The sequence below is a fragment of the Salminus brasiliensis genome, chromosome 10 (genome assembly GCF_030463535.1).
Source record: "Salminus brasiliensis chromosome 10, fSalBra1.hap2, whole genome shotgun sequence".
NCBI lineage: Eukaryota > Metazoa > Chordata > Actinopteri > Characiformes > Bryconidae > Salminus > Salminus brasiliensis.
The window spans coordinates 29,986,052-30,010,775 of record NC_132887.1 but is presented as its reverse complement, the minus strand read 5'-3'; the positions used below and the strand labels follow the sequence as shown (position 1 = coordinate 30,010,775).

The window sequence follows — 24,724 nt, the reverse complement described above, 5'->3', positions numbered from 1 at the left end:
CAACAATTGTTAAAAAGAGCTGGAGGTGTTTATAGAAGTATTAAAAAAAGCTGTATAATCTTGAAAATTAAGTAAATATATATAATAATCTGTATATGTAAATATGTATATAAAGCTTCATTTAGCAGATTAGAAATGTATGGGAGCATGGCAGTGGAATTAGGTGTGTATTAGTGAGGTCTAGACATCTAGATACAGCTTCTGGAGACACATGATAGAATTAAATCAGTTACATATTGCACAGCTTGAAATACCTATTCAAACCCAATGTGAATGGTCAGGTCCTGTTGGGTTTGGACATCATTTCAAACCAAACACATTTCAGCTGTGGGTTGGGTTCACACAAGCTTTTCTTTACTTTCTACTTACTAATAACTTTTGATATTTATTTTTTAGTTTTTGGGGTTGTGTTCTGAATGCATTGACTGATAAAGAAAGAAAGAAAGAAAGAAATAAGGGATGCACAACATTGCAACTTCACTGACAATGGGTTTGCAAATAAAACAAAACGGCAAATATCAACAGCAGACAGATGACTACTGATGTTTTAAATCTGTATTTTATGGCGAATTTACTGAACCCCCAGAAGAGCAAGACATTTTAAATAAAAATCTACATTTTATTTCATTTTCATAATTTGTAATCCTCTTAAAATAAACATAGTTCTTTTTATTATTTTATTATTATTTTTAAAAAGGGGTAGAGAAAAGTGAATTACATCATATTGTTGTTCATCATTGTTCAGAAAAAATGCTTTCATTATTTATTAAAACAAAAAAATTATTTAAATCTATAGGTTAGGTTTTAATTCTATTTTCAATAAAATGACAAAAATGATTAATGGGACATTTAAACAAGCAGTGTGCGTAGTATTCATAGTACATCAACTGCTGGAAAGGGTATGTGTAAAATCACAATAGCAGGTGAACCATGTGATAAAAAAGGCATGCTTAATTCACAGCACATGTGAGATAGAAGAAGGTTTGCGTGTAAGCTGGATATCACAAAAACTTCAAATGGTAATAGCACGTAAGTACCTGTGTGTGTGTGGAGCCTCCCCTCTCTCTCTCTCTGGATCTGCTCTCGAATCAGCCTTTGCTCTTCCTGCAGCTGGCGGGAACCCTCTTCTCTCAAACGGGCAATCTGCGCACACACACACACACACAGAGACAGATTGCACCCAGTCAAGAGACACGCTCCATTGCAAAAACACACATATGTAATGTACAGCATGTGAGCACACACCAGCAAAACACAAACCAGGCCTACACAGACAATGCTTATAAGACTTCCCTTAAGACTTCCCAACCAGTCTCATAATTCATATTATACTATCTGAAATCATGTGGACTATAGTACCCCCAAATTCAGTCTCTGGATATGGAACACTGCCACCTACTGGCTGGCAATGCATTAGGCCATGCCTGACATGTCTAAGGAAATCTTTCCACAGACATCCAAAATGTTTTATTCAATACTCACTTTACATACACATGGCATAACTGGAGTGTGTTCTTCTCCATAACCTCATCAACCTACCAGGTGAGGTTTTATGATCAAGTGTAAAAGCACTTATTTTACATTCTGCCAGGAGAGATGTGAACTAAGGAGGGACATGCTTTATGACAGAGAGCAGGAAATGACCTCAGCACGGTTTTAGAGGGGATGAGACTTCTAAAAACAGGTAAATGTAAACATGGTGAAGGTAGTCTTCGCCATGGTAGCATGCAAGTAATAGAGGAATTTAGGGGTGTTCCGATTTGAACTTTATAAAATGTGAACATCACAACTTATGCTTAATTCAAAATATTTTATGGATATGAAATGGTCATTATTGGCCAGTATTTTCTGTACACCGAGTGTAAATACATTTGTAACATCCTGGTCTCACCATGGTCTCAAAACAAAGCATTTAATACATTTAAATAGTAGCTTAAATTCCTTCCATTATTTTCTTTTCCAAGGTATTTGAAATGCTTTTGGAATTTCCTGCAGTCCACAGTGTGTCAACCAGCCAATCATAAACCATGACTAACCATAAGACCATGAGATCACAACTATCCTAAGTAGAATTTATTTAAAATATGATTAAAAACACTGATAAACCCAAACATTATGATCACCCAACCAATATGTTGTTTCCAGCAACACTATGCATGCACTATATGCATCCAGAGTCAGAAAGAGGCCGTGGTCTCTCCTCTCCTCTCCTCCCCTCCCCTCCCCTCCGCACTCTTAAGCGATGCTGGCTAGTACAGGTTTCTGTAGCTGATGCAGCGGAGCTGAAGACCTGCCGTTTTTCTCCTTACTAGACATGTGTTAGGTCCTTACCCTCCTAGTGTTTGAAGTCTGAAGCACTGCTAGTGCTAGAAAGAGCTTCACTATATGGCGATTGTCTTGCATTGCTCCTTGGTTCAGTTCCAATGTTTGCTGGTCCATTGCAGGGGTTTTCAGTGATAGACAGGCGTTAGCATAGGCAGTCTGACTGATCTGCCACTAAGCAGCATCTTTTATCATTTTCGTCATAGCAGCCCTTCTGTTGGTTCTTCCCAGATGAAAAAAAAGCATTTGCTGCCTTCAAGCATCAATTAGCCTGGAGCACCCAACACCTGTCGCTGGGCACCTACAGACCTACAGTCCTGCATCTACAGCAACCAGTCTGTTCAGTTACCATCTAAAATATACTGTATATCAGACCTTGATCAGATTGACTTGAATTTGACAATCTTGTCATTGACTATTAGAACTGATGTGCTGCTTTCAGTTTGGGCTATAAATAAGTCAAATAGCTTAGTTTAAAAAAAAAAAAATCACCTCAGCAATAATGTTCATTTTGCCCCTAAAGGCATTCTAAGGACATTTTCACAATTTGTTCTGAATACATCAGTCCACAGCCAGGGCCGATTCTGGGCTCATTTTCACTGGGCTGCTTTTACACAGAAGAATTTCATGTGAACTGTGGATCGATGGCGCAATTTCGAACATTTCTTTTTTGCATGCATTTTTGCCGAACGGACTGGAGTCAGGGCATTTCACTGCGTTTCACCTGCAAACGAGGAGCCGTTTTCATAGGAGAAGCTGTTTTCTGGACCGCACCTGAAAATGGCTTTCACACTTGACCAAACATACCAAAACTCACAGAGCAAGTGCTCCTGGGTTTGGAAAAAGACGCTAGCATGAAATCGCCCTAATAGTATGTTAACATTAAACTAATGCTGGTGCAACTGAACAGTTTTAGTCTCTCAGTCTTCTGATCTTAATATATGCCTTCATTTGTATGTTGCAGTTTTACAGTTCTGCCACAGAGCTGCAACCGTCCATTTTGGACTGAATCCTTGTTAGACTCTGGTTTATCTTCACAGTCAGTGACTTATATAGGACTTCCACCAGACCTGGCAGTAAGACTTTTTTTCCTGCAGGAATGGTTCTTCTTATTGTATTAAAAACCAAACTGGTTGATTGGAAAACAAATTCCTATCTTCACAATTATGAAACCAGATATCTCTGTAGGCCTTCAGTTCAGCTCCTGGAGTCCTGCCCAATGACCAATCTGAACTGTAGATACCTGAACATCTTGACAACCTTGGATCTGTTTTTGTTCCCAAAATCAACAGTCTCTACAGCCCCCAAATTCTTGAAACCATTCGATTCTGGAAACCATTCGATTGGCAGGTCTTTGGATGTTTACAACGTCAATACTACATATTCTACATGTGCTCTAGAAAATACTAGTAGAAAATGACAAAAAATACAACTAGAAAATACAATAGAGCAAAAAAAAAAAAAAAAAAAAAGACAAAAAAGTCTATGTGGCATGTAATCTACAAAAAGTATGGGGTTGCTTCACCTCTCAAAACCTCACGATACAAAATGCAATACTTACTTCTTCTTCTAATGTTCGAGAGACTTTAAACTCCTCTACTTTTTGAGATTCTTCTTCCGCTTGCCGTTCACGGGCCTCCAAGTCTGTTGAGTCGGAGACACAGACATACCGAGGGAAAAAAAAAAAAAGAAACACAATCCAAAATCAAACACAGTCCAAATGTATCCAAACGCATCCAGCTCTGTCAGGCACTCTGAGCTAATTGCAGAATTTTGCCTGATCTTGTCTAATCCTATTAAAAAGCAGTGCAGAGAGGGAAGAGACTGTGGTTTGGCCACATTGAAGAGACAAAGTACGGTTAACCTAGCTTGATCTTTTTCCTCTTGTCATCTAGTCTCCGGGTTCTCTCCTCGGCTTGTTTCTTGGCAGCACGGACCTTGTCATAGGCGGCCTGTAGCAAACACAAGACAAGGGACGGCATTATTATGCACAGAGCGAGTTAAACTTAACTAAAAACCTGACAGCTCTTGCTTCATTAGCATGCAATTATCATGTTTGTTTGCTTGTTTTTTTTTTATAAATAAATAAAATAAAACCACAGAGCTGTCTACGCACCAGCTACTGTTACACAAAACTGTCATTTTATGTGTTTATGAATAAAGAATGCGGCTCAAAGATACGTAAAGATGAACAGTATACAAATAAACCAGAAGACAATGTGTTGTGATTTTGTGTGTTAGCTTAACTCTCTCCTCTCTTTGAGGAAGCCCAGCAAAGATTTTCTTATTATTCTAATTAGGACAGTGTATTCGCAAGAACCTAGCAATACGATATGTCATGATTCAATATATTATGACATATTGAGATTCAGTAAGCAAAGTAATATGTTGCAATTTATTTTATTTATATATTTTAGCATTTTAGGCATAAAAATCATTACTTTTTAAGCAATCAGAACAGTGGGATATGCTATCTAGTGGTCAAGGTTTTTACACAACACAGAACCACTACCTTGGACAAATCTCTGAACGTAACTATAAATAACAAAAATCGATCATGTTTTTAAGAATCAGTACAGTATTGCAAAGTGTTCAACATTCAAGCGTATCAATAAGTTTGTGCACCCCTAAAACAAATCATGTAGACCAAACCAAAAATATCAGAGATTGTGGTCAGCTTGTTAATTAGTCCCTCCAGCTACTCATGCACATAACATGAGCCATGGTCGCCTTAAGGGGGTACTGCGGCGCAGTCTAACTCCAACCTTTTTTTGGGGGGGGGGGGTGATTCCTGGACTAAAACAAAACTAACCTGCATCATTTTGCATAATCTGATGTACCAAAAAAAATAAATAAATAAATAAAAATCATCCAATTTATCCTGGAATATGGTTGCCTTTGCAAATTAACCCTTTCAGAATTGAGCAAGTTTTACTTATTTAGCTCAGATCTGTTTAACGGTGGTTGCCATTAGCCAGCTAAATTGTAGCATGAATTTAACGAGCTACGCATTAACCAACTGTCCAGTGAGATGCAAAGATTACAAAGATTCTTTCGCAACAAAACAGTGCCCGCAAACATCTCAGGTTCATGAAAACCTTCATTTTAAATTATTTTAAATTATCTTAAATATTTTTAAACATCTGATTCCAGAATGAAACCAGAGAAATGGTTAAAAACAAATGATTCACATTACAGTTCATTACATTTTTCACTTTTTAAAGAGTTTCTGTTCTAACAGTGATGGGCATGTCACCACATCCTGACACTGTAATAAAAAAGTGTATGTGTAAGGGGCAGTGGTAAGTTTGTGACTGCTGTCTTACCCTGGCTGCGGCATCAGTCAGCACCTCGAGGGCCTGCGAGAGCTGGTGGAAGAGCTCGGCTGTGTACGACAGACAACAATGAACAATCACAACAGCTATTAAACACAGGCCCAGTTTACGGTGAGGCTTAGGGACAGTCATGCGCGTGTGTGTCTTCTTCGCACGAAAGAAGAAACCATGAAATCTACATTCAAAAGCACCACATGTTTGACTCATGGTTAGCCAGCAAAAAACTGAATAAATAAAAGGAGAGAGAGACTAAGAACAGAGAAATGATGATAATACATAAGACAACAAAAATGGAGATCAGCGTGCAGTGTGGGTAAACTACAGTAACTTGACCACGGCTCGCAGTGGCACGCAAGTGAGTGGTGTAACCAGGTCCTAAAATTGGGTCTGGGACCAAAAGGTTGCTGGTCCCACTGAACATTATTTTTCCCCAATTCATATACTGAATCATTCATATGAAATATTAAGAGAATTCCTTATGTACAGAGTGAGAAATCCCTGTACATTTACAGTGAACTCACTCCAGTTATTCAATGGAAATTGGAAAGTTGTTGCCTGGAGCAGCTGTGGCCTCAAGGTCAGAGAAGTGGGCTTGGGACCAGAGGTTAGTCAGTGTTATCCACCATACCGTCAGGAAGTAGGGGTGGGGGGGGAGTAAAAAAAAATAAATAAATAATAATAATAATAATAATTTCTGTTCCCTTAAAATCCATAGCTGAAGTGCCTTTGAGTAAGCCCAAACTGCTTCCTGGGAGCGGAGGTGAAGTATGCAGTGTGAAGAGGCAGAGAACATACACTCGAATGTAAGGGTGTGGTTAGTGCTATGGACGGGTTAAATGTGGAGTTTGACTTTTGTTGAACTGCCGTGCAATAGTGATAGAGTATTTACATTTCCTAGAAGATAAACTGATCTTCAAAAAGGTATGAAGAAGTGAAAGATTCATTATATTTTAAAAGGTCATTTTGTTTTGTACAATTTTACAGTGGGGAAAAAAAGGATTGTGATACATTTTGTTACTGTGATAATGATAATGATATGCTTTTCTAAGCATATGGAGGACACTGTTAGTGCTTAATAAACACTGATCAGCTGCAGATTTCATTACAGACAGTGTAATTAGACTGGTTTCATTAGATGAAGTGAAGCAGATGTTAAACATAAATCACTATTTAGTGCGGGAGAGTATTTGAATAACAGTTTTAAAAAATATGTCGCTACTGATGTATTTAGTCTGTGATTACACATGCATCATGATGAATATTGTGTATCATGAAAGAAGTCTTTTAATAACGTGATATTGTATTTTTACCATATCGCCCAGCACTAACAGCAAAGCATTCTCAGGTAACCTTTAACCCAGTTTAGAACATGAAATATCATGAAATGGCAGTTAACAGGAACGGTGGAGGTCCAGTTGAGGTCTGGAAGACCAAGAAACTGCTTGTAGGATCTGTAGAAAGACAAATCAGAACCCTCATTTGACTGCTAAATAACTTCATTACGTTTTCATTACGACTCTGGAGCGGTGGTGCACTGTTCTACTATGCGGCAACACCTGCATAAATAGAACCTTCATGAAACAACCATCAGAAGAAACCTTTCCTGCTTTTTTATCACAAATTTTTAAATCAGAATGTCAGATAGACATATACACATATACACACATATATATATATATATATATATATATATATATATATATATATATATATATACACACACACACACACACACACACACACACACACACACACACATATATATATACATATACACATACATATACACATACATACATACACATGCATACATATATATATATATATATATATATATATATATATATATATATATATATATATATATATACACACATATATATATATATCCACACACACACACACACACACACACACAATATAATATTTGTTTTTTGTTTTTTTGAAGTGCCCAAAGTTTCGATGCCCCTCTCTGCATGTGTGTTTGTAGCTGAAAGAGAAAAATTAAATCATTATAATAAAAGGGTTTTGTTCTTTGTGCTTAGTGCAATGAATTAGTAAGAGACTCCCGTTAACCCACATTTCCGGTGTTAAAACAAGAACGCTCACGAGTCTCACGAAAGCTGTTTCCTCTAATGACGGCCTGCCGCTTTTCCCACGTAAACCTTGAGGCCCCCTGCCGCAACTCCTATTAAGCCCTCTGGAGTGGCTGCGGAGATAATCAGGGGTTCCATGCGAGCCCACTCTCCTGCAAGCCCTTAATGACTCACTTCTGGCAGAAACCACCATTCTCTCCCTCTCACTAACAACCTTGTCCCATTTCTAATTTCTCCTAGAGACCAACAGGCAGCACGCACATCTGTCCAGCTGATACCTGCTGTATCGGAATTATGGATGGGTGTGGATATTCAACATACTGCATTTAACATATATTTCCATAATGGGTTTAGCAACTGAAGTATGTATAATATGTAAAAGTATTAAAAACACATTGTATATCACCCTGTACATTTAAGCAGAAAAAAAAGAACAGAGAACGTTACACAGAACGCCACAAAGAATACTGGGTTACAAGCAGCCAGATTTTCGCATTATCAAGCAAACTAAGCACAGCTGTATACACTGGGGGGGTGTAGTATAGCTCAAAAGCACATGTAGTAAACTAATGTTTAGCGACGAGTTTTCATGTGGTTTTCCTCTGATAAGTGAGCAAATTGGATAAACGTGACAAATGATGGATACATCGTCACAACAAGGCAAATGCAAGATGCCACACGGTTCATTTAGTAAAAAAGCAGGTACAATTAAAACCCACTGAGTAATTACGGGTCTATGTTGGGATAAACACTATGGATAGTCTGTGAACCGTGGTGAAGAACATCTGGGAAGCAGTTCTTTTAAGTTATCTGAACTTTATTGAGAGTTTAGGAAAAGTAGGGCAAAGCGCAGTGTAGGTTCAAACCCCAGTGACCCCACATCCAGGTCTCAGAGAGCACAACTGGCCTTGCTCTTTCTAGGTGAGTTGCATGGCCCTCAACTCACCCTCGATTACTTAGCAAGATGCTAGCCAGGGTGGGCATCCGTTAGCTGATGTAACAGGGCAGGCAGTTAGCGTCAGCTGTCCAATGACACTGAATTAGTGGCAGCTGAAAAATAAATGGTTGGTGGCTGGTTTGTGGCTCAGTGTAAGCACAATGTAGCCTTTACCCTCATAGCACTGGTAGCACTGTGAGATCAGGGGAGTCTTACTTATTAACTGGGAGTTATTAAGTTTTGAACTTGGTAAATTGGGGAACAAAACAGCCCTTTGGGTGTTAAGGGGTTAAGGTGCTTCCTACACTCTGTTCACAGGATTTTTCTTCTCCACACATTTCCCAACACAGTCCCACAAGATCTTGATGGGTTTTAAACTGTGCTTGAATTTCACTTCATGAAATGTGTGGCTTGTGTCTTGGCAGAATATCCATAATTTGTTGCAATTTATCTCTTAAGTGTGCACACAGTATAAAGCAGGTCCTAAACTCCAGACATATATAATGAAGCCATCAAGATGTGATATAAGGGTAGACTTCCAGCTTTAATTGATTAATTTAAAAACGCACTAACCGTTTAGGAATTACAGCCTTTTTTTTTTTTACATAGTTCATCCATATCCACAGGCTCAAAAGTAAATCAGACAAAATAGCATATTTATATATAATTTTTTTTTTTTTTTTTTTTTTTGGGATGTAAATCCTTTGCCTTAAGAAGCTCTATGGTTGCTTTGACAGTATGTTTTGGGCCATCATTAATCTGTGTTGTGAAGCACCATCGGCTTTGCAGCATTTGACTAAATCTTTAAAGCTTTACACAATTCAGAACTCACCCTGCTACTTCAAGCAGCAGTCCTATAATCAGTTCCATAGGCAGCCACATATGCCATAACAGTCCCTCCACCATGTTTGACAGATGACAGATTATGAACCTTTCCTTTCCCATGAACCCAAGTCTACCCTGTTTTCATCAAACAGTGTCACGGTCATTTTGGGTTTTTTTTTTTATCCTGAATACTCTGCTCCTGAGTGTATCAGTGGTTTATAGCTTCAACTAAGCCATCTGTATTGAGAGTCATGGCGGTGCCTCTTGACTGTCGATTTTGACAACGATAATTCTACCTTCTCAAGTGTTCTTGACTTGACTAGATGTTATGATGTCCCCCACCACATCTTGATTGCTTCATTCCAAATCCAGTGGTGGTGTACAGTGGCACGGTTTATAAAAAAATAAAAAATAAAATATTACATAAATTCAGAGCTCATTTCAATAGCAGCTATCTAAAACTCAGGATATTCAAATAGAAAATATGGTTAAAATGCTTATCCCAACCACCAAGACAATCAGAGGTTCCATGCAAGCCTTCCCTCAAGACCGTAATGACTCACTTCTGGCACAGCCGCCATTTCTCTTCCCTACTATAACAACCTTCTCCCATTTCCAGTTTCTCCTGGAGACAGACGGGCAGCACACACATCTGTCCAGCTGCTGCAGCTTCAAAGGTACCTGCTCTCTCAGAACGTGTGCTATGGGAAGAATGCATCATTAGCATCGGGCTGTCCGGGCCAGCCTGGGGCACTGGTTCAGTATGGTGTCTACACGCGACGGGAGGTCTCCAGCCCAACGTGACCCTCGCCTCACCCCCTTCTCTCTCCCACCCCCCCCATCCGTGGCTTCCCCTTGTCGTGTGAGAGCGTAAATGGCATGCATGTGAGGCCGTGTACTCCTCAGCCTTCTCAGCTTTCATTTCTGGGAAAGGCAGCCCGCCTCGTCCAGCTCTGAACCCCCATTACCCCCTCGTTTGCCTCCTTTTCTGACTTAATCAGGATTCAGCCACAGCGTCCAGAGACCACGAAAGCCTCAATCGAAAACATGCCACATGCCTCCCCTTTTTAAGGTGCAGATCTGCCTTTTCCAGCACCGAATTACAGCTCCAGGCCCATTGTGTAGATTCACGGGATGGACCCAGGGGAGCCACGGAGGGGGTACCAGAGAACGCGCCTGGATGAATTTGTCTTAACCGCTGAGCATCATAGCCTCGGGCCTTCATGACAATTGACGGCTGGGTCAAAGGCAGGAATAAGGCAGCTTAACTATGATGGGACTTTTTCTCCAAGCTTTAAAAGCAACATAACATCTCAGAGACATGTTTTCTTTTATTACTGTGAAGCGCGTTCATTTCATGATCAACACATTATTGATTCTGCTAATTAGCTCAACTCACAAACAGGAACAACTCTACATCTAAACCCACTGATTGCGCAATAACATATCTTCATTACATCTCACACTGCACAAGGTGCTGCAAATATTTTTGGCCAAATTTAATTGCAGGCTACGGGAAATCAGTCTTGCTGATGGTGAGATTTTACAAGATCATTTATCTAGAGATGCACTGAACCACCTTTTTCTGTTCCGATACAGATACCGGTTCATGAACTTTGCATATCGTCCGATACCCGATACAGATTCGATAATGTTGTTAAATTAATAAATCATATACCTGACCATCTGGGAGAGACTTAAGGCATCAGGATTGACGTAATCATTACTTTACCAACCTAAAATGAACTATAACAAATGAAGTGAGATAAATTAAGCCAATTTTTGTTTACTACCAGCACTAAAATGAAAAACTGTGCTGGACCTTGGTACAGTGTTGCCTGGGCTACGGACTTTTAATCTGAAACTCAAAAAGAAAGTCTTTGAGACTAAAGAGGAGCTAGCAGCTCCTCCCTTCTCGTTATATGGAAAACGAGCTGGATTAATCACTGATAGCTGATGATAGGTCGAGGGCACAATGCTGTATAGATAGGGGGTAGAGGAGTCTTGCTGTTTGCTATGATGATACAGGTCTGTAGGCTACTCTGGTCCTGGGTTATGAAGCCTAAAATACCTGCGGTGCCATGAATGGATCGGCCCTTTGGATTAGACCAATTATCCTATACCCGATCCAGCTAATTTCGTTAGTATCGGTGCACCCCTACTTTTATCTGGTGTCTATGATGCAAGAAAACCAGACAAGCTAACTGAGACCTTGTAAGCTATAAAGTTTTAGCCTAAAGTATCAGATCCTGTTTCTTTCTCTCTCACACAAAGAGCAACACAATCAATTAATTATTACACAATTAATCAACATAATGAAATACGCTCAGTGTAAATCAGGGTAAACCAGCTAAATTGGTATTACTGCTGCCGCTGCTTTAGATTTTTATTAAAATTACATAACATTTGCAATGTAACGTAATGCCCACCACACGCACACAGGTGCTTCATGAGGCAATTTATCAGTGCTTCACAATGCATCACGCAATATTTTGTTCATACTACATTTAAATAAGGCTGTTTTTCAACCACAAAAAGCCACAGTAGATCACATTTGACTTTGGAATTTACACAGAGAAAGTCAGTTGATCTATTGGTAAACAAACAAATGCTAGAGCCAAGTTACCTGGATTTAATAAGGTGTACCTGGGTTTAAGGTACCAGACATTGAGGCCTTTAGTCCAAACAACCAATGACACACATCAATTTATTCTTTTCTCCAGTTTTTCTTTATAAATCATCTCTTGTTGAGCTTACCTAATCGTAGATCTCCAACAATGACACCCAAACGGACTAAGTAAAGGACTAACGCAGCTTACACCCTCTGTGATTTTAGCCCTGATTCGTGTTGCATTTTTAGGATTGGCAACAAAACCCCAAAGTCTGGCAGCGAAGCACCGCAACAGAAATTTGTCCGTCTGCGGCCTTACAGAGTAAGTTCGCCTAGGACATGTTGTTACATTTAACATAAAACAGCAGCAGAAAAATCAGACATGAAATACAATACAGGAAATAAGTTCAACAAAACACTACAATAAACAATATAAACCACTGTACAAAAGACCATACAGTCCAAGATCAACACATAGGTAGATATTAACCCCTAGGTGAATATTTGCTAACTGTTTGGATTAGCATACCTTGTGGAGTCCCACAGGGTTCTGTTTTAGGGCCTATGAAGCTGATGTTAATTATGACAGCAATGTAGTTATGAGTGTGAAGAATGTGTGACAGGACTTCTTTGGCACGACAGCGATGGAGGCTTATTTGAAGTAGGTCGGACTAGCAGACTGTGCCAGACAGATGTTGAGGGAATCCATAAAGACATCAGCAAGTTGGTGGAGGCACTCCTTGAGCCCACATTCTGGGATACTGTCAGGGCAGTAAGCTTTGAGTGAGCTTACACATCATTCTCCTCATGCCGGCTGCAATTCATGCTGCAACCTCTGTGTTGGATGCTTCAAAATGAGCATAGGAGGTATTCTCCATTGAAAAGCGCTGCCATCGAATGGGACACTGCGAAGCATCCATGAACGAGAAGAATGTCATCATGCCCAAAACCAAGCGACGGCTAGAAAGGTATAGAGGCCTCCAGTATAGGGCTTTGTAGCCATGAAATGACATTTCCTGGCATTATGAAACCCCAATTAATATGTCTGGATGTGTTTGAGTGGTATTTGTGATACAGAACCAGTCATTAAACAGCAGCACCTGACCACATTAACACATTATCATGGCTGCATGCATTCAAATCCTCACTGCACTGTTTCAACATCTAATGTAAAGTCTTATCAGAAGAGTAGAGGATGTTTCTGCGGCAACTTTCCTATGAACATCCATAATTACAGAAGTAATGCTGAACGAGTAGGTGTCCAAGGTGGATAAACTTATTTGGATGCTGTTTTTATGAAACCTATGGTAGAGTGCAACTGCCATACGAGGCATTATTAAGCCATACCCACACTTAGTCGTCTTTTCAAGTTCTGCACCCTTTTTTCTCCAAACATACCTTCCCTTACTGTGGCTAAAAAGTTCAATTAACATTCTAAAATGCATCAGGTTTGTTTAGATGTTCCTTCAGACTCTGGATTTTGTAGTGAGCGTGCAGGTAAGGTTTCTTCCGATGACGCTTCTATGAAAGTCTGATTTGAGCAGGTGCTGCTGCACAGTAGAACAGTGTACCACGGCTCCAGAGACTGCCAAGTCTTCCTCAGGGTCTTCTGCAACAAGTGAAACAGGGGCTTTGACTGTCCTTTCTAGCAAACCTACGAGTAGTTCTCTCTGAAGGTTCCTGACCTTAACTTTACCTCCATCAGTGAGTACAATGTCCCTACAGATGGTCCCTACGGAAGACTAAGAAAATTTCTTCTAAGGAACCATCAAGTGAAAGTTTTTTTTTTTTCCCAAAGTTCCTTTGTGCCAAGAGCCCTTTTGGGCATCTCCTCTACCCCCCACCCCCCCCCAAAAAAAAAAAAGAGTCACCACCTTTATACATGATATGCTACAAGACGGAAACAGCATTAAAGAAAAAACACAATTGTAAACTTCCTGTAAAATCATGAGGTCAAATATAAACATAATGTGCATTACACACTCACCAGCCTTTGGATTGTCTGGGTTCTTGTCTGGATGGCATGTTAGGGCTCTCTGTCTGTATGCTTTCTTGATCTAAAGGAGAAAAAAAAAATAATAAAGACTTAATACAAGTATCATACAGCAAGGGGCAACTGCAGTTCCAACATAGCTGTTCTGTTTGGTTCAAGCATAACACCACCAATTACTCCCTTGAAGAAGCAGGAGTCCTACTCCACATCCTGCTGCTTTGAATGGCATGTTCATGTCTTATCACAATATCAGAAAACGTAGGGACTGCTTTTCTTGAGACCCGGCCAAGCCACTGTATGCTTCTTGGCAAATGAGACTGTGATAAAAAGTCAGCCTCTATTGTTATTCATGCAATTCCTGGCAAGAAAAAACACAGAGCTAAAATCTACACAAGGGAAGTCGGTGAGAGGGGTGATGGTCCCTTGGAAAACATAACAAAATGTTAAGGAAGTTTTGAAACAATGGGTGATGGAAAGGGTTCACCACGAGTTGATAATGTTGTGAGTCAGCTCCATGTTACTGCTGAGTATTTTCTAGCACTTTGCATTAATGCCGAAACGACACAATCGCTGACTGGTATAGCTCCAGCTTCAATAAGGAATCATCCGTCACAATAAATGAGGGGTGTAAGTCAATCAAAGACTTGGGCACTGAATGAGTACTGTACATTTTTTGAAGCCCCCCCCAGCTCTTTTTTTATATGCATAGAAAGAACCAATGCACAACTCCAAGCTTAATGGGCCTCATTCACCAACCTCACACAAGATTCTGATGTTTACCTGTGTTTTCTTCTTTGGGATCAATCATTATAAGATCATAGCTGTAAACAATTCTGCGGTTTAAAAACACATCATGGATCTGACGTAGACTTTGTTAGTAAAGAACCAATTTTTTTATAGGCAATAGGCAGGAAAACATTGGTGAACAAGGCCCAGTGTCCCCAGGACTAGACTAAGAAAATCTGCACAATACTCTGATCTATTCTCTACTTTTTTTCTATGTAACACTATAAAATGGTTTCACTACACTTAGAAAGCCAATGAATGTAGTTATGTAGCATATTTACCTTATAATAACAGCTTCAAAATCATTGGGATGCTTTAGTGGCATGTATAAGGTAGAATAGCATCTCTATCATTCCCACTCCAGCCTTGGCATGCTGCTAACTGCACTACGTAACTTGGTGATTAACTCTCACATGAACGGCATAACTTTATTTTTGAAAAACCCAGTAAAATTGCTCTACCACAACAGTTCACATGCTTCTTTCACTTCAGATGCCAGCTCTGTATCTCTCCGCTTGTCCAGATATGCATGTGTAAAGTGTGTCCTTTAGTGGTGGCCCAAAGCACGAATGAGACTTCCAGACTGTAGGGGGAAACAGCAAATCTCGCATAACGCTGCTTTAAGGTTCGCTACAAGGTTATTTTTGACATCATCCATCACAACAAATCGGGGCTCTTAAGTCCTTCATAACTTGAGTATGGTCATGTTTAAGAAGCCCCCCCAACAGCTTGTTTTAATATGTATGCTAAGCACCAGTGGATCCTAGCATTCCAACATTTAACAGGAATCATGCTTTTCATGTCAAAATGCCTTTATCTCAAATGGCACGCCACTAGACACTTCAGGGGGGGAAAAAACATCTCCTTCTGCTGTGAACTCCCAGTACTTCAAGGAATCTGGGCGGGCCCCTATTGGCGACGTTAATAACAACATGCTTTGGACTAGACAGAGTGTTCTGCTAGGCAGAAGAGGAAAAGCCTACTGAGAACAGTTTGAGTGGAGACAATGCACAGCTCACAGTGTTGTTTCATCACTGGTGCCTGTGGTGAGGAGGCGCAGTCCTGCGGCTGTGCAATCCTCCGCATGCTTTACCCTCATTCCTCCACTTGAGAAACATCAATCAGGAGGATTCCTTAGAGCTTTCTGCATAATCTACACAAGTACAGAGCATAGTGGGACAAAAAAGGTCTAGTCTAATGCACCCTTAATGTAGTTAGTTAAGTTAACCTGCAGTGCTGTGCAAAAGTATTATCCCAGTCATCTCAGTGTTCCTTTGCATATTTAGCACATATAAACATTTCAGATCATCCAACTCATTTTAATAGGCTAAAGATAATACCAGGAAACAATGTAGCTTCTAAATAAAGATTTATTCAAAACTTATGTAAAAAAGTAATTGCCCCCTAAACCTAATAATAGGTTTTACCATCCTAGGCAGTAACAACTGCAAACATTTGTGAGAACTTGTAATGAGTGGATTACATGGCGATGGAGCACTTTTGGTCCTCTCTTTTTGGCAGAATTATTATTGTAATTTGAGCATGGACTACCCATGTAAGGTCTCACCACAGCATCTCAAGACAGGACTTTGATTTGGCCACTCTAAAACCTTTCTTTGGGTTCTTTTAAACCATTCAAAGGGGGACATGCTTGTATGCTTCAAATCATTGTCCTGCTGCATAACCCAACTGCACTTGAGTTTAAGATCACAAACTGAAGAGAAAAACTTCAGGGTTTTCTGATAGACAGCCTCATTGTTCATTGTTCCATCAGTTATGGCAAGTCGTCCAGGCCCTGCAGAAGCAAAGCAACTTCAGATCATCACACTACCACCACCATGTTTGATTGAATGTGGCATTTGCCTTACATCTAGAGTGACAAGACCATGTACTCCCAAAACGCCCACCTTTGACTCCTGGAAAGGGTCACCGTTCCTCATTTTCTACAGGATAATGTCTCTCACAGTGTTTCAGTGGATTCCCAGAGCCTTAGCAATATATGAATCTCTTTAGAACGTGGCATTATGTGCTGCTTTTCGTGACCTTATCGGTTGTTTCACAGGATTCACGGGGCTGGCAGTAATCATGCCTGGCTGTGGTTAGTGAAATCGAACCCAACTGTTAATTGCATTTGGTTTACTGGTTGATTTAGTAGTCGAGGGATTAATTAGCTTTTTAACATGGGTGGTAAGTTTTGAATAAATCTTTATCTTTAATAAATAGAATGATCATTTAAAAGCTGCATGTCTACTCATACTGCCTTTATCTTAAAAGTGTCATATCATCCAAGAAATTTCAAACATTTAAAAACAGAAGAAACTGGGAGGAGGAAGCACTGTCCAATGTACTCACACTTTTGCAGCTGCAGCTTGCACTCCTGACAAATCCATGCTTTCAGTAGGTGCGACCATCTACGCAACGCACCCATTTAATACATGCCTTAATACAGCTTCTTCATCCGCACACTGTGACCAACCAGAAGGTGGTGACCCACAGTAATCTGAATCATAATTTTAAGGCCACAGTTGCAGTTACAGCTGTCCCAAAACGGGACCTGCTGTGTCTTTAACCTGAATCACAAAAAAAATCTTTTAAGGGATGACGACAAATGACTGGGAGAACCACGACCCCCTCAAGCTGGAATCCTAATAATCACTCCAGTCATGGTTCAGTTGGAGGACTTTCCGAAACTAAACATCATTAGTGCTGGCTGGTCTGCACTGCCGCCTGGTACAGCAAAGCTTCCAGCAGAGACGCACCAAGACCCACAAGTCCCTCTCTACACTCACATTCTTTACCTCTGCTCTAATCTGATGCTCTGCTAATGTCTCCTGGAAAGAAAAAAACAAACTAACTAAAAACTAGTGAGTGGACGTGAAACAGCACTAAACTAATGAGTTCTGATCCACATCAACCTTCAACACAATCTTGCTCACTCCTCAGATACGGTCCAAAAGTGCACGGCCTGTAAGTTTACCCTAGGTTCAATTTAACACCCATAAGGAAGGAGAACTAATTAGATTTCCTGTCTGCTTGAGCCTCTGGAGCTGTGGTTTCTGAGCACTTGCAGATGGATTTAGATACTACTTAGGTGCAAGTTTAAACAAAGCCCAAACAAGCTATAAAACAATACCATGCCTGTAAAATAGCTCTAACGGTAGGTAAACAACAGGGCCTGAGTGCCAAGAAAAAAGACTTATAGGTCCTACAGATTTATCTGCATATGTGGAAAATCTGTGAACAAAGGTGTAAAGGACAGCCATTCCTGATGCCACAAAAACTGTGCACTCAACAGCTGCTAGATCACTGTATCACATTCCTGTATCAACCAACTACTAGGTGCTTTCTAGACTATACATACAAGAAGATGATACAGATGCTGAGAAGGGTATAGGCAAGAAGAAAAGGAAGATGCAAGAGAAGAGGTAGGAGAAGTAGAAGAAGGTATGAAAAAAAAAAAAAGATGAGGAGAAGAATGTACAGAAGAAGAACATGGTAAAGGACAAGAAGACATAAAAGCAGGAAAAGAAAAATAGGATGGAGGAGGAGGAGAAGAAGAAAAAGCAGGAGATTTAAAAAAGGAGGAAGGTGGTGTGAGAGAAGGAGATAAAATAGGAGAAGAAAGAGGAGAAGGAGAAGAATGTGGTATAAGAAAAGAAGAAGAAAAGTTGGAGAAGAAACTAAGATGTAGGAGGAGAAGAAGAAAAAGCAGGAGGCGTGAAGAAGGTGGTGTGGGAGAAGGAGATAAAGTAGGAGAAGAAAGAGGAGAAGGAGAAGAAAGTGGTATAGGAAAAGAAGAAGAAAAGTTGGAGAAGAAACTAAGATGTAGGAATAGGAGAAGAAAAAGCAGTATAGGGAAGGAAGAAGGTGGTGTGAGAAAAGAAGATAAAGTAGGAGAAGTAGTAGGAAAGGAAGGATGAGGAGAGGAAGGAGAAGGTGTTGGTGGAGGAGAAACAGAAAAAGAGAAGGAGGGGAAGAAGAAGAAGAATGTGTAGGAGGAGAAGAAGTAGAATAAGATTGTGTAGGAGGAAGAGAAAAGGGAGTAGAAGGTGGTGTGAGAAAAGAATGAGGGGTGCAGTAGGAGAAGATGATGGAGGAAGAGAAGAAGAAGGAGATGGAGAAGAAGAAGAAGAAGAAGAAGAAGAAGAGGGTGGTGAAGGAGGAGAAGTAGAAGAAGTAGAATAAGATTGTGGAGAAGAAAGAAAAAAGGGAGTAGAAGGTGGTGTAGGTGCAGTAGGAGAAGATGATGGAGGAAGAAGAAGGAGAAGGTGCAGGAGGAGAAGTGGTTTGGAGATGGTTTTAGGAGAAGTAGTAGGAGAGGAAGAATGAGGAGAAAGAGAAAAAACAATGGTTTTCTAACCAATTCAAACATTTTTACAAACATGGATCTTTACCATACCTTCTAACCTTCTCCTAAGGCATCGTTCAGAGAAACCTTTGTAGCACCTTAACTTTTAACAGCGTGCATCAGAATATTCCAATGAAAGTGTTCCTCTCACTAATACACTGCAATGCAAACACCAAATCAGTTCCTTCTGCTAATATTGCAGACGCAGGACCAGTGGAGCTCAGCACTGGGTTAAACACCCTTGGAGAACACTTTTGCATCAACAATAAATGAACAGCAGCTGTGAAGACGAAATAAATGAGACTTGCCTGTTTTTCCTGTGACCACAAACAAACCTAACCAAACAGCCTGGAGGGTTAATATGCTAACGTGTCTTTTATGGACTGTCTGTCTGAGTTTTAAGAAACCATGCTGGTTGGCTTGATTTCTCAGGGCTCGATCACCATGAAGATTTCATTAGTGCACAGACTCAGTCTCAGCGAGGGGAGGAGATACGTGCCATATAAATGCCAGATTGTCTGATGGGAACAAAAAGCTGTAGCACAATAAACACTTCATAATGAAGAAGGAGGTCTGCATGAGCGGCTCACCTAGATCAATCAAATGAAAACAGATTGAGCATTATATTTATTGTAATAATCAATTTTAATGGAGCTCGTAGTGGCAACGTTCACTACAGGCAGTTTACCTACAGGCTTCACTTGTGTACAAAGATCAACACCACACGAACACTGAACATCACTGCACAGGCAACCACAGAAAAGGCTTAACTGGACCCAGATCAGCGGACAAACGGTCCACAGCATGCAACGAGATGGCACAGCTAATGACTGTTCACACAGACTGTTCTCCCTCCTGCCATCAGGAAGAAGGTACCGCAGCATCCGGTCCAACACGACCAGACTGCAACAGCTTCTTCCCCCAAGCCATCAGACTTCTCAACTGATGTCTTCTCTGTTACCTTCTCTCACACTCTCACCATTTACCCCAGATAAAATGGGAAGCATTTTTGCACAAAGCATTTACACTAATAACTTTACTACCTCACTGGACATAATATTTATTACACACTGCATAATTTGCACACTACCGCCAATTATTTATTATTCTCTGTCTGTACTGTGTTGTGTTGTCTGTCCGCACTTGTATTGTGTTGCACTTGTGTTTTGTATGCACTGTCTATGTTGCACCATGGTCCTGGAGGTTTCACTGTGTACTCTGTATGTAGCTGAAATGACAATAAAACCCACTTGACTTGACTAATGAAAGATGTTGAATTAGGATAAAATATCAGATTTTTTGGCTTAAATAAACGTCCAAACTGAAAGAAATTAACTCAACTGAACAACTATAAACGCATATAGTGCACAGCTTTTCAAATACTTCAACATATCACGTGACATTTCAGAACGAGGGACAACGTAACAGTTGGTGCACAAGCTCGAATTTTCGAGAGTTCGAGGTTTTCTGAAATCAACACAGGGTCCAAATCATCTAAACAGGCACATGTATATTTAATTCAGTGGTGCTGAAAGTTCAGCACAAAGCTTCCTGTTAGTGATTATGATTGACTACAGCTGGTAGCTTCTCTGTCCCCACATTAAAAGGGTTTGTTTGACAGCACTCTTTGGATAGGCCAACACACTTGGCCTATCACACACGCACACTACAATGGGAAAGTCCAAATTGCTCTGTGCAGACCAAGACCGAGCTTAGCCACAATGACCAGAGGTATGTTTGGAGGAGTAAAAGTGAGGCGTCCAACCCCAAGCACATGGTACCAACCGGTCTTTCTAACCTCAAATCATCAGATACACGGTTGGAACACTGTCAAAAATATGTGGACTGTGCTTAAAAGTGGAGTCTGATCCAGGAATCCAACTAATTTCATTGATCTCTACCGATTCTACCGCCAAGAAGAGTGGTCAAATATCCACCCAGGATTCTGCCAGAGGATGTCTAGACAAGGTACAGCTTGCTAAGGGACAGTTAAACAGATCATAGGTGTTGTACACTCGTTCTGGCCCTGAGAAAGAACCTTCCAAAAAAATAAAAAATAAATAAAAAGCCGGACCTTACAAAGACATTCATGTCCATGATAAACGTATGTAAATGTCCAACCACGACTGTACATGTAATTTCTGATTCTCTCTGATTTGCCTTTAACAGTAAATTATTCAATCTTTAAACTGTGAGGAAAAGGTACGAGACTGTCACAGGACGTTCAATACTTCAGGAAGGAAATATAATTGTACCACTGGACAAGCTGGTTTTTGTCTATCTTTACCTTGGGGGACATTTTTTTTTGGACAGTATGAATTTCAAGCCCAATAAAAATTTCAATTTTTAAACAACAAAACATCCTGAGAATTTTCAGACATAATATTGAGTGTACTTAGTTTTTGACAGAAATTTCAAAATTTAAGAATGTAAAATGTCTGTCCACACATCATCTGTGATGAAATAATGAAATATCTCCAAGTAGCGTAACATGATCCATTTTTGAAATGTCACACTAATGGACACACTAATAATTGTACCTTATACTAAATAAATAGCAGGAATAATTAAAATTCAAGTATTTTTATTCATAACTGAGTAATCATGACTGTGGTTATGCTCTTACCCATGATACTAAGGTATCAGATACGTCAGTATTTTGACTTTATCAAGTCAAACTGTCTGACAAAAAAACTGAGAGATCATTGATATTTGGGTAGAAATGATTATGCTTATTGTAAAATCATCCTTATTATTCTAATTACAGGAAACAGTATTTGGAGAAAAGCAGAAACGGCACAGCAAATACAGTTAGACAGTCAAAGCTCCAGTGGTACAAGACTGCCACCTGTCGTCACACTAACAAAAATGCATTTCAGCTACGAATAGATGTTTTTAAAGTTTTCAAAAGTTTTCCCACAATCAGATCTCAACCCTAAAGTACCCTTGTCCTACATGTTTTACCACACAACTCATTACATGCATGTTAATGGCCTGTTTAGTTTAGCTTCTGGTGTGCCAAGGTAGAGAAAACACCAAATATGAAGTGCTCCAGGTCCAGGGTTATAAACCACTGTGCCAAAACACAAGATATTGCTGACCATTTGCCAAGACTATGACATGGATTTGCCCCTTAAATCATAAGGGCCAGTAAGTGGGCACACACCATATGAACATACCACCTTGTGAGTTTTAAAAAAAATCATTAATGTTGTTCAAACAGAGCACTCAGCGAAAAAATTATTTCACTAGGACTGGGAGAAGATTTCTTCAAATACAGAATCCTAAAGCACAGGAACTCCATCCAACACACCATAGCTGTGCACTGTGTCTTTACACTATGCATTAAAGCAACATTATGTGGCATTCTTACCTTACAATGTCAGCTTAAAAATCATGTGCATGCTCCTCTGCCTTGTAATAGGAAAAATACCATTTCTATTGTTGATACTTTGGAGAAGCCGGCAGAAAAACACTAATGAGAACTACAAAACACTTCATAACCTGAGCCATATTTGTGTACAATTACTGTACCACGTCATCCCACATGCTTCTTTCACTTTCAGTGACAGTTCTGTTTCTCTCAGTTCTGTAAATTTGACAATTTCCCAACAGTGGGACTAATAAAGGATTATCTCACAAATCCAGAAAATCACGAATTCCTCTCTTTAACTGTAGGGGGAGCCCAGGACAAAGAAATATCAAATTTTCCATAATGCTGCTTTAACCCCTTAACACTCCAAGGCTTATCCCACACTAAGGTGTATTACTCAGTAACTACAGGGACTTCTGTACAAACTGGTGGGTCTATTCTTTAGTAATAGAGGTTTGTAACTACACTTTTGGCCTGTGTGCGGGCCAAACAGTCCATAGATTGTTTTAGGGGGTCAAACCAGGGGTGGGAAACCAATGGCTGTCTTCCAGCAGTGTGCTGGATTTCCCCACTCTATCTGTCTTAAAGGAACATAACTTACACATGTATTCTTTATCTGTTGGGAATATAATCATAGTCAAAAAGTAAATAATATGATTAACCAATGCACAATAATTATATACACACCAATATGGGGATTCTGGGCTAATGCAAATACATGAAGATCAATATAACGTAGAAACTGGGGGCAACATCTGCCCGGATTAGCATTAGAGAGAAATGTAACATTTATTTCTGTACGGAAAGACAAGTTTACACAGAATGAACAGACATGATGAGTGGGCTGGTGCAGTTATGTGGTCCTGATGGTTGGTATAATGTCAGGAGCGTGGGAATCTAGCATGAAAAAGAAATTCCCTGATGAAAGACAAGACTCAGTCATAAAGCTGAACTGTTCCCTGCCTTAAATCAATCAATCAATCAATCAATCAATCTCTAGACCTTTTGGACAAACATAAAGGGTGAAACAGACCCTCCTAACCCTCCCAGCCTCCACATGGGGAGTCCATCAGTCTGACCGTGATGTCAGAGACATGTGTCCTCCACCTTAAATAGTGTAGCTGCTTCACTGTTACCCACTGCAAGCATGTTCAGCCAGTAGCTCCCTGCTGCTTCATTTAAGGTGGAGGTGAAAATTCAAAAGAAGCACAATTCTAGCCCTGTCTTAATTTACTATTACACCTACAAAATTAACACTGTCCTAAAATTCTCATTTAAATAAAAAAGACTACACAGCTGCGCCCACGTTCAGCAACACAGCTTCTGTTAAGTTAGCTAGCATAGCTAAGTTCATCCAGCAAGTTGTCTTGTGACTTACGTTACGTTAGAAAGAGGGGATTAAAACGTGATTATATAATTATATAATATTATATAAGTGGTTTGTGTAGGAAGCATGAGGTCTTTTTAAAGACCAGGTAGTGCTAATACTACAGAGACAGCTGCAGCTGAGAGCACAGCTAATTCACAAACCCCAACACTGACAAACACTGACAAACACTGGCACTGCCGCACCTCTTTCTCCGTGGCTTTTCCGTCAACTCCGAGTAAAGCATATAAGTCCATCTGTAAGATTTCTTTAGTTGAAGACATGGTTAGTTTTGTCTTATTTACGAAGCCAAAACACTCAACAACCTCAAGCAGTTTTGAAAACCTGCAACGCTGTAAAACGTCCGGGTTGCAGCTCAAGTGACGTCATCGCCAAAATAAAAGTCCTCTGACGTCCTCTCGCTATTAACAGCTGAGCTCCCAGTCTCTACTTAAATTTATTATATATATATTTTATATACGACTTATATATATATATACATATATATACATATATATACATATACATATATACATATATATATATACATATATATATACACACATATATATATATACATATACATATATATATATACATATACATATATGTATATATACATATACATATATGTATATATACATATATATACATATATACATATATATATATATATATATATATAAATATATACATATATATATATATACATATATATATATTTATATATAT

General features: G+C 39.7%; 1 protein-coding gene across 2 annotated transcripts in view; it reads right to left on the bottom strand.

The window, feature by feature from the left end:
- The window catches only part of dnajc17 (DnaJ (Hsp40) homolog, subfamily C, member 17), a 66,685-nt gene extending 42,339 nt beyond the window's left edge, over nucleotides 1–24,346 (bottom strand). Inside the window, exons 1-6 of one of the 2 annotated variants that reach the window (XM_072689764.1) lie at nucleotides 24,199–24,346; nucleotides 14,114–14,183; nucleotides 5,649–5,707; nucleotides 4,187–4,274; nucleotides 3,884–3,966; nucleotides 1,038–1,143 (exon numbers count right to left, since the gene is read on the bottom strand). In XM_072689764.1, the coding sequence (XP_072545865.1) occupies nucleotides 1,038–1,143; nucleotides 3,884–3,966; nucleotides 4,187–4,274; nucleotides 5,649–5,707; nucleotides 14,114–14,183; nucleotides 24,199–24,276 (484 nt within the window). In that variant the 5' untranslated portion in view covers nucleotides 24,277–24,346. Of the gene's footprint in view, nucleotides 1–1,037; nucleotides 1,144–3,883; nucleotides 3,967–4,186; nucleotides 4,275–5,648; nucleotides 6,953–14,113; nucleotides 14,184–24,198 lie in introns of those variants that run through there. The other variant, XM_072689763.1, reaches the window with a different exon arrangement.
- Between the last annotated feature and the right edge of the window lie 378 nt (nucleotides 24,347–24,724).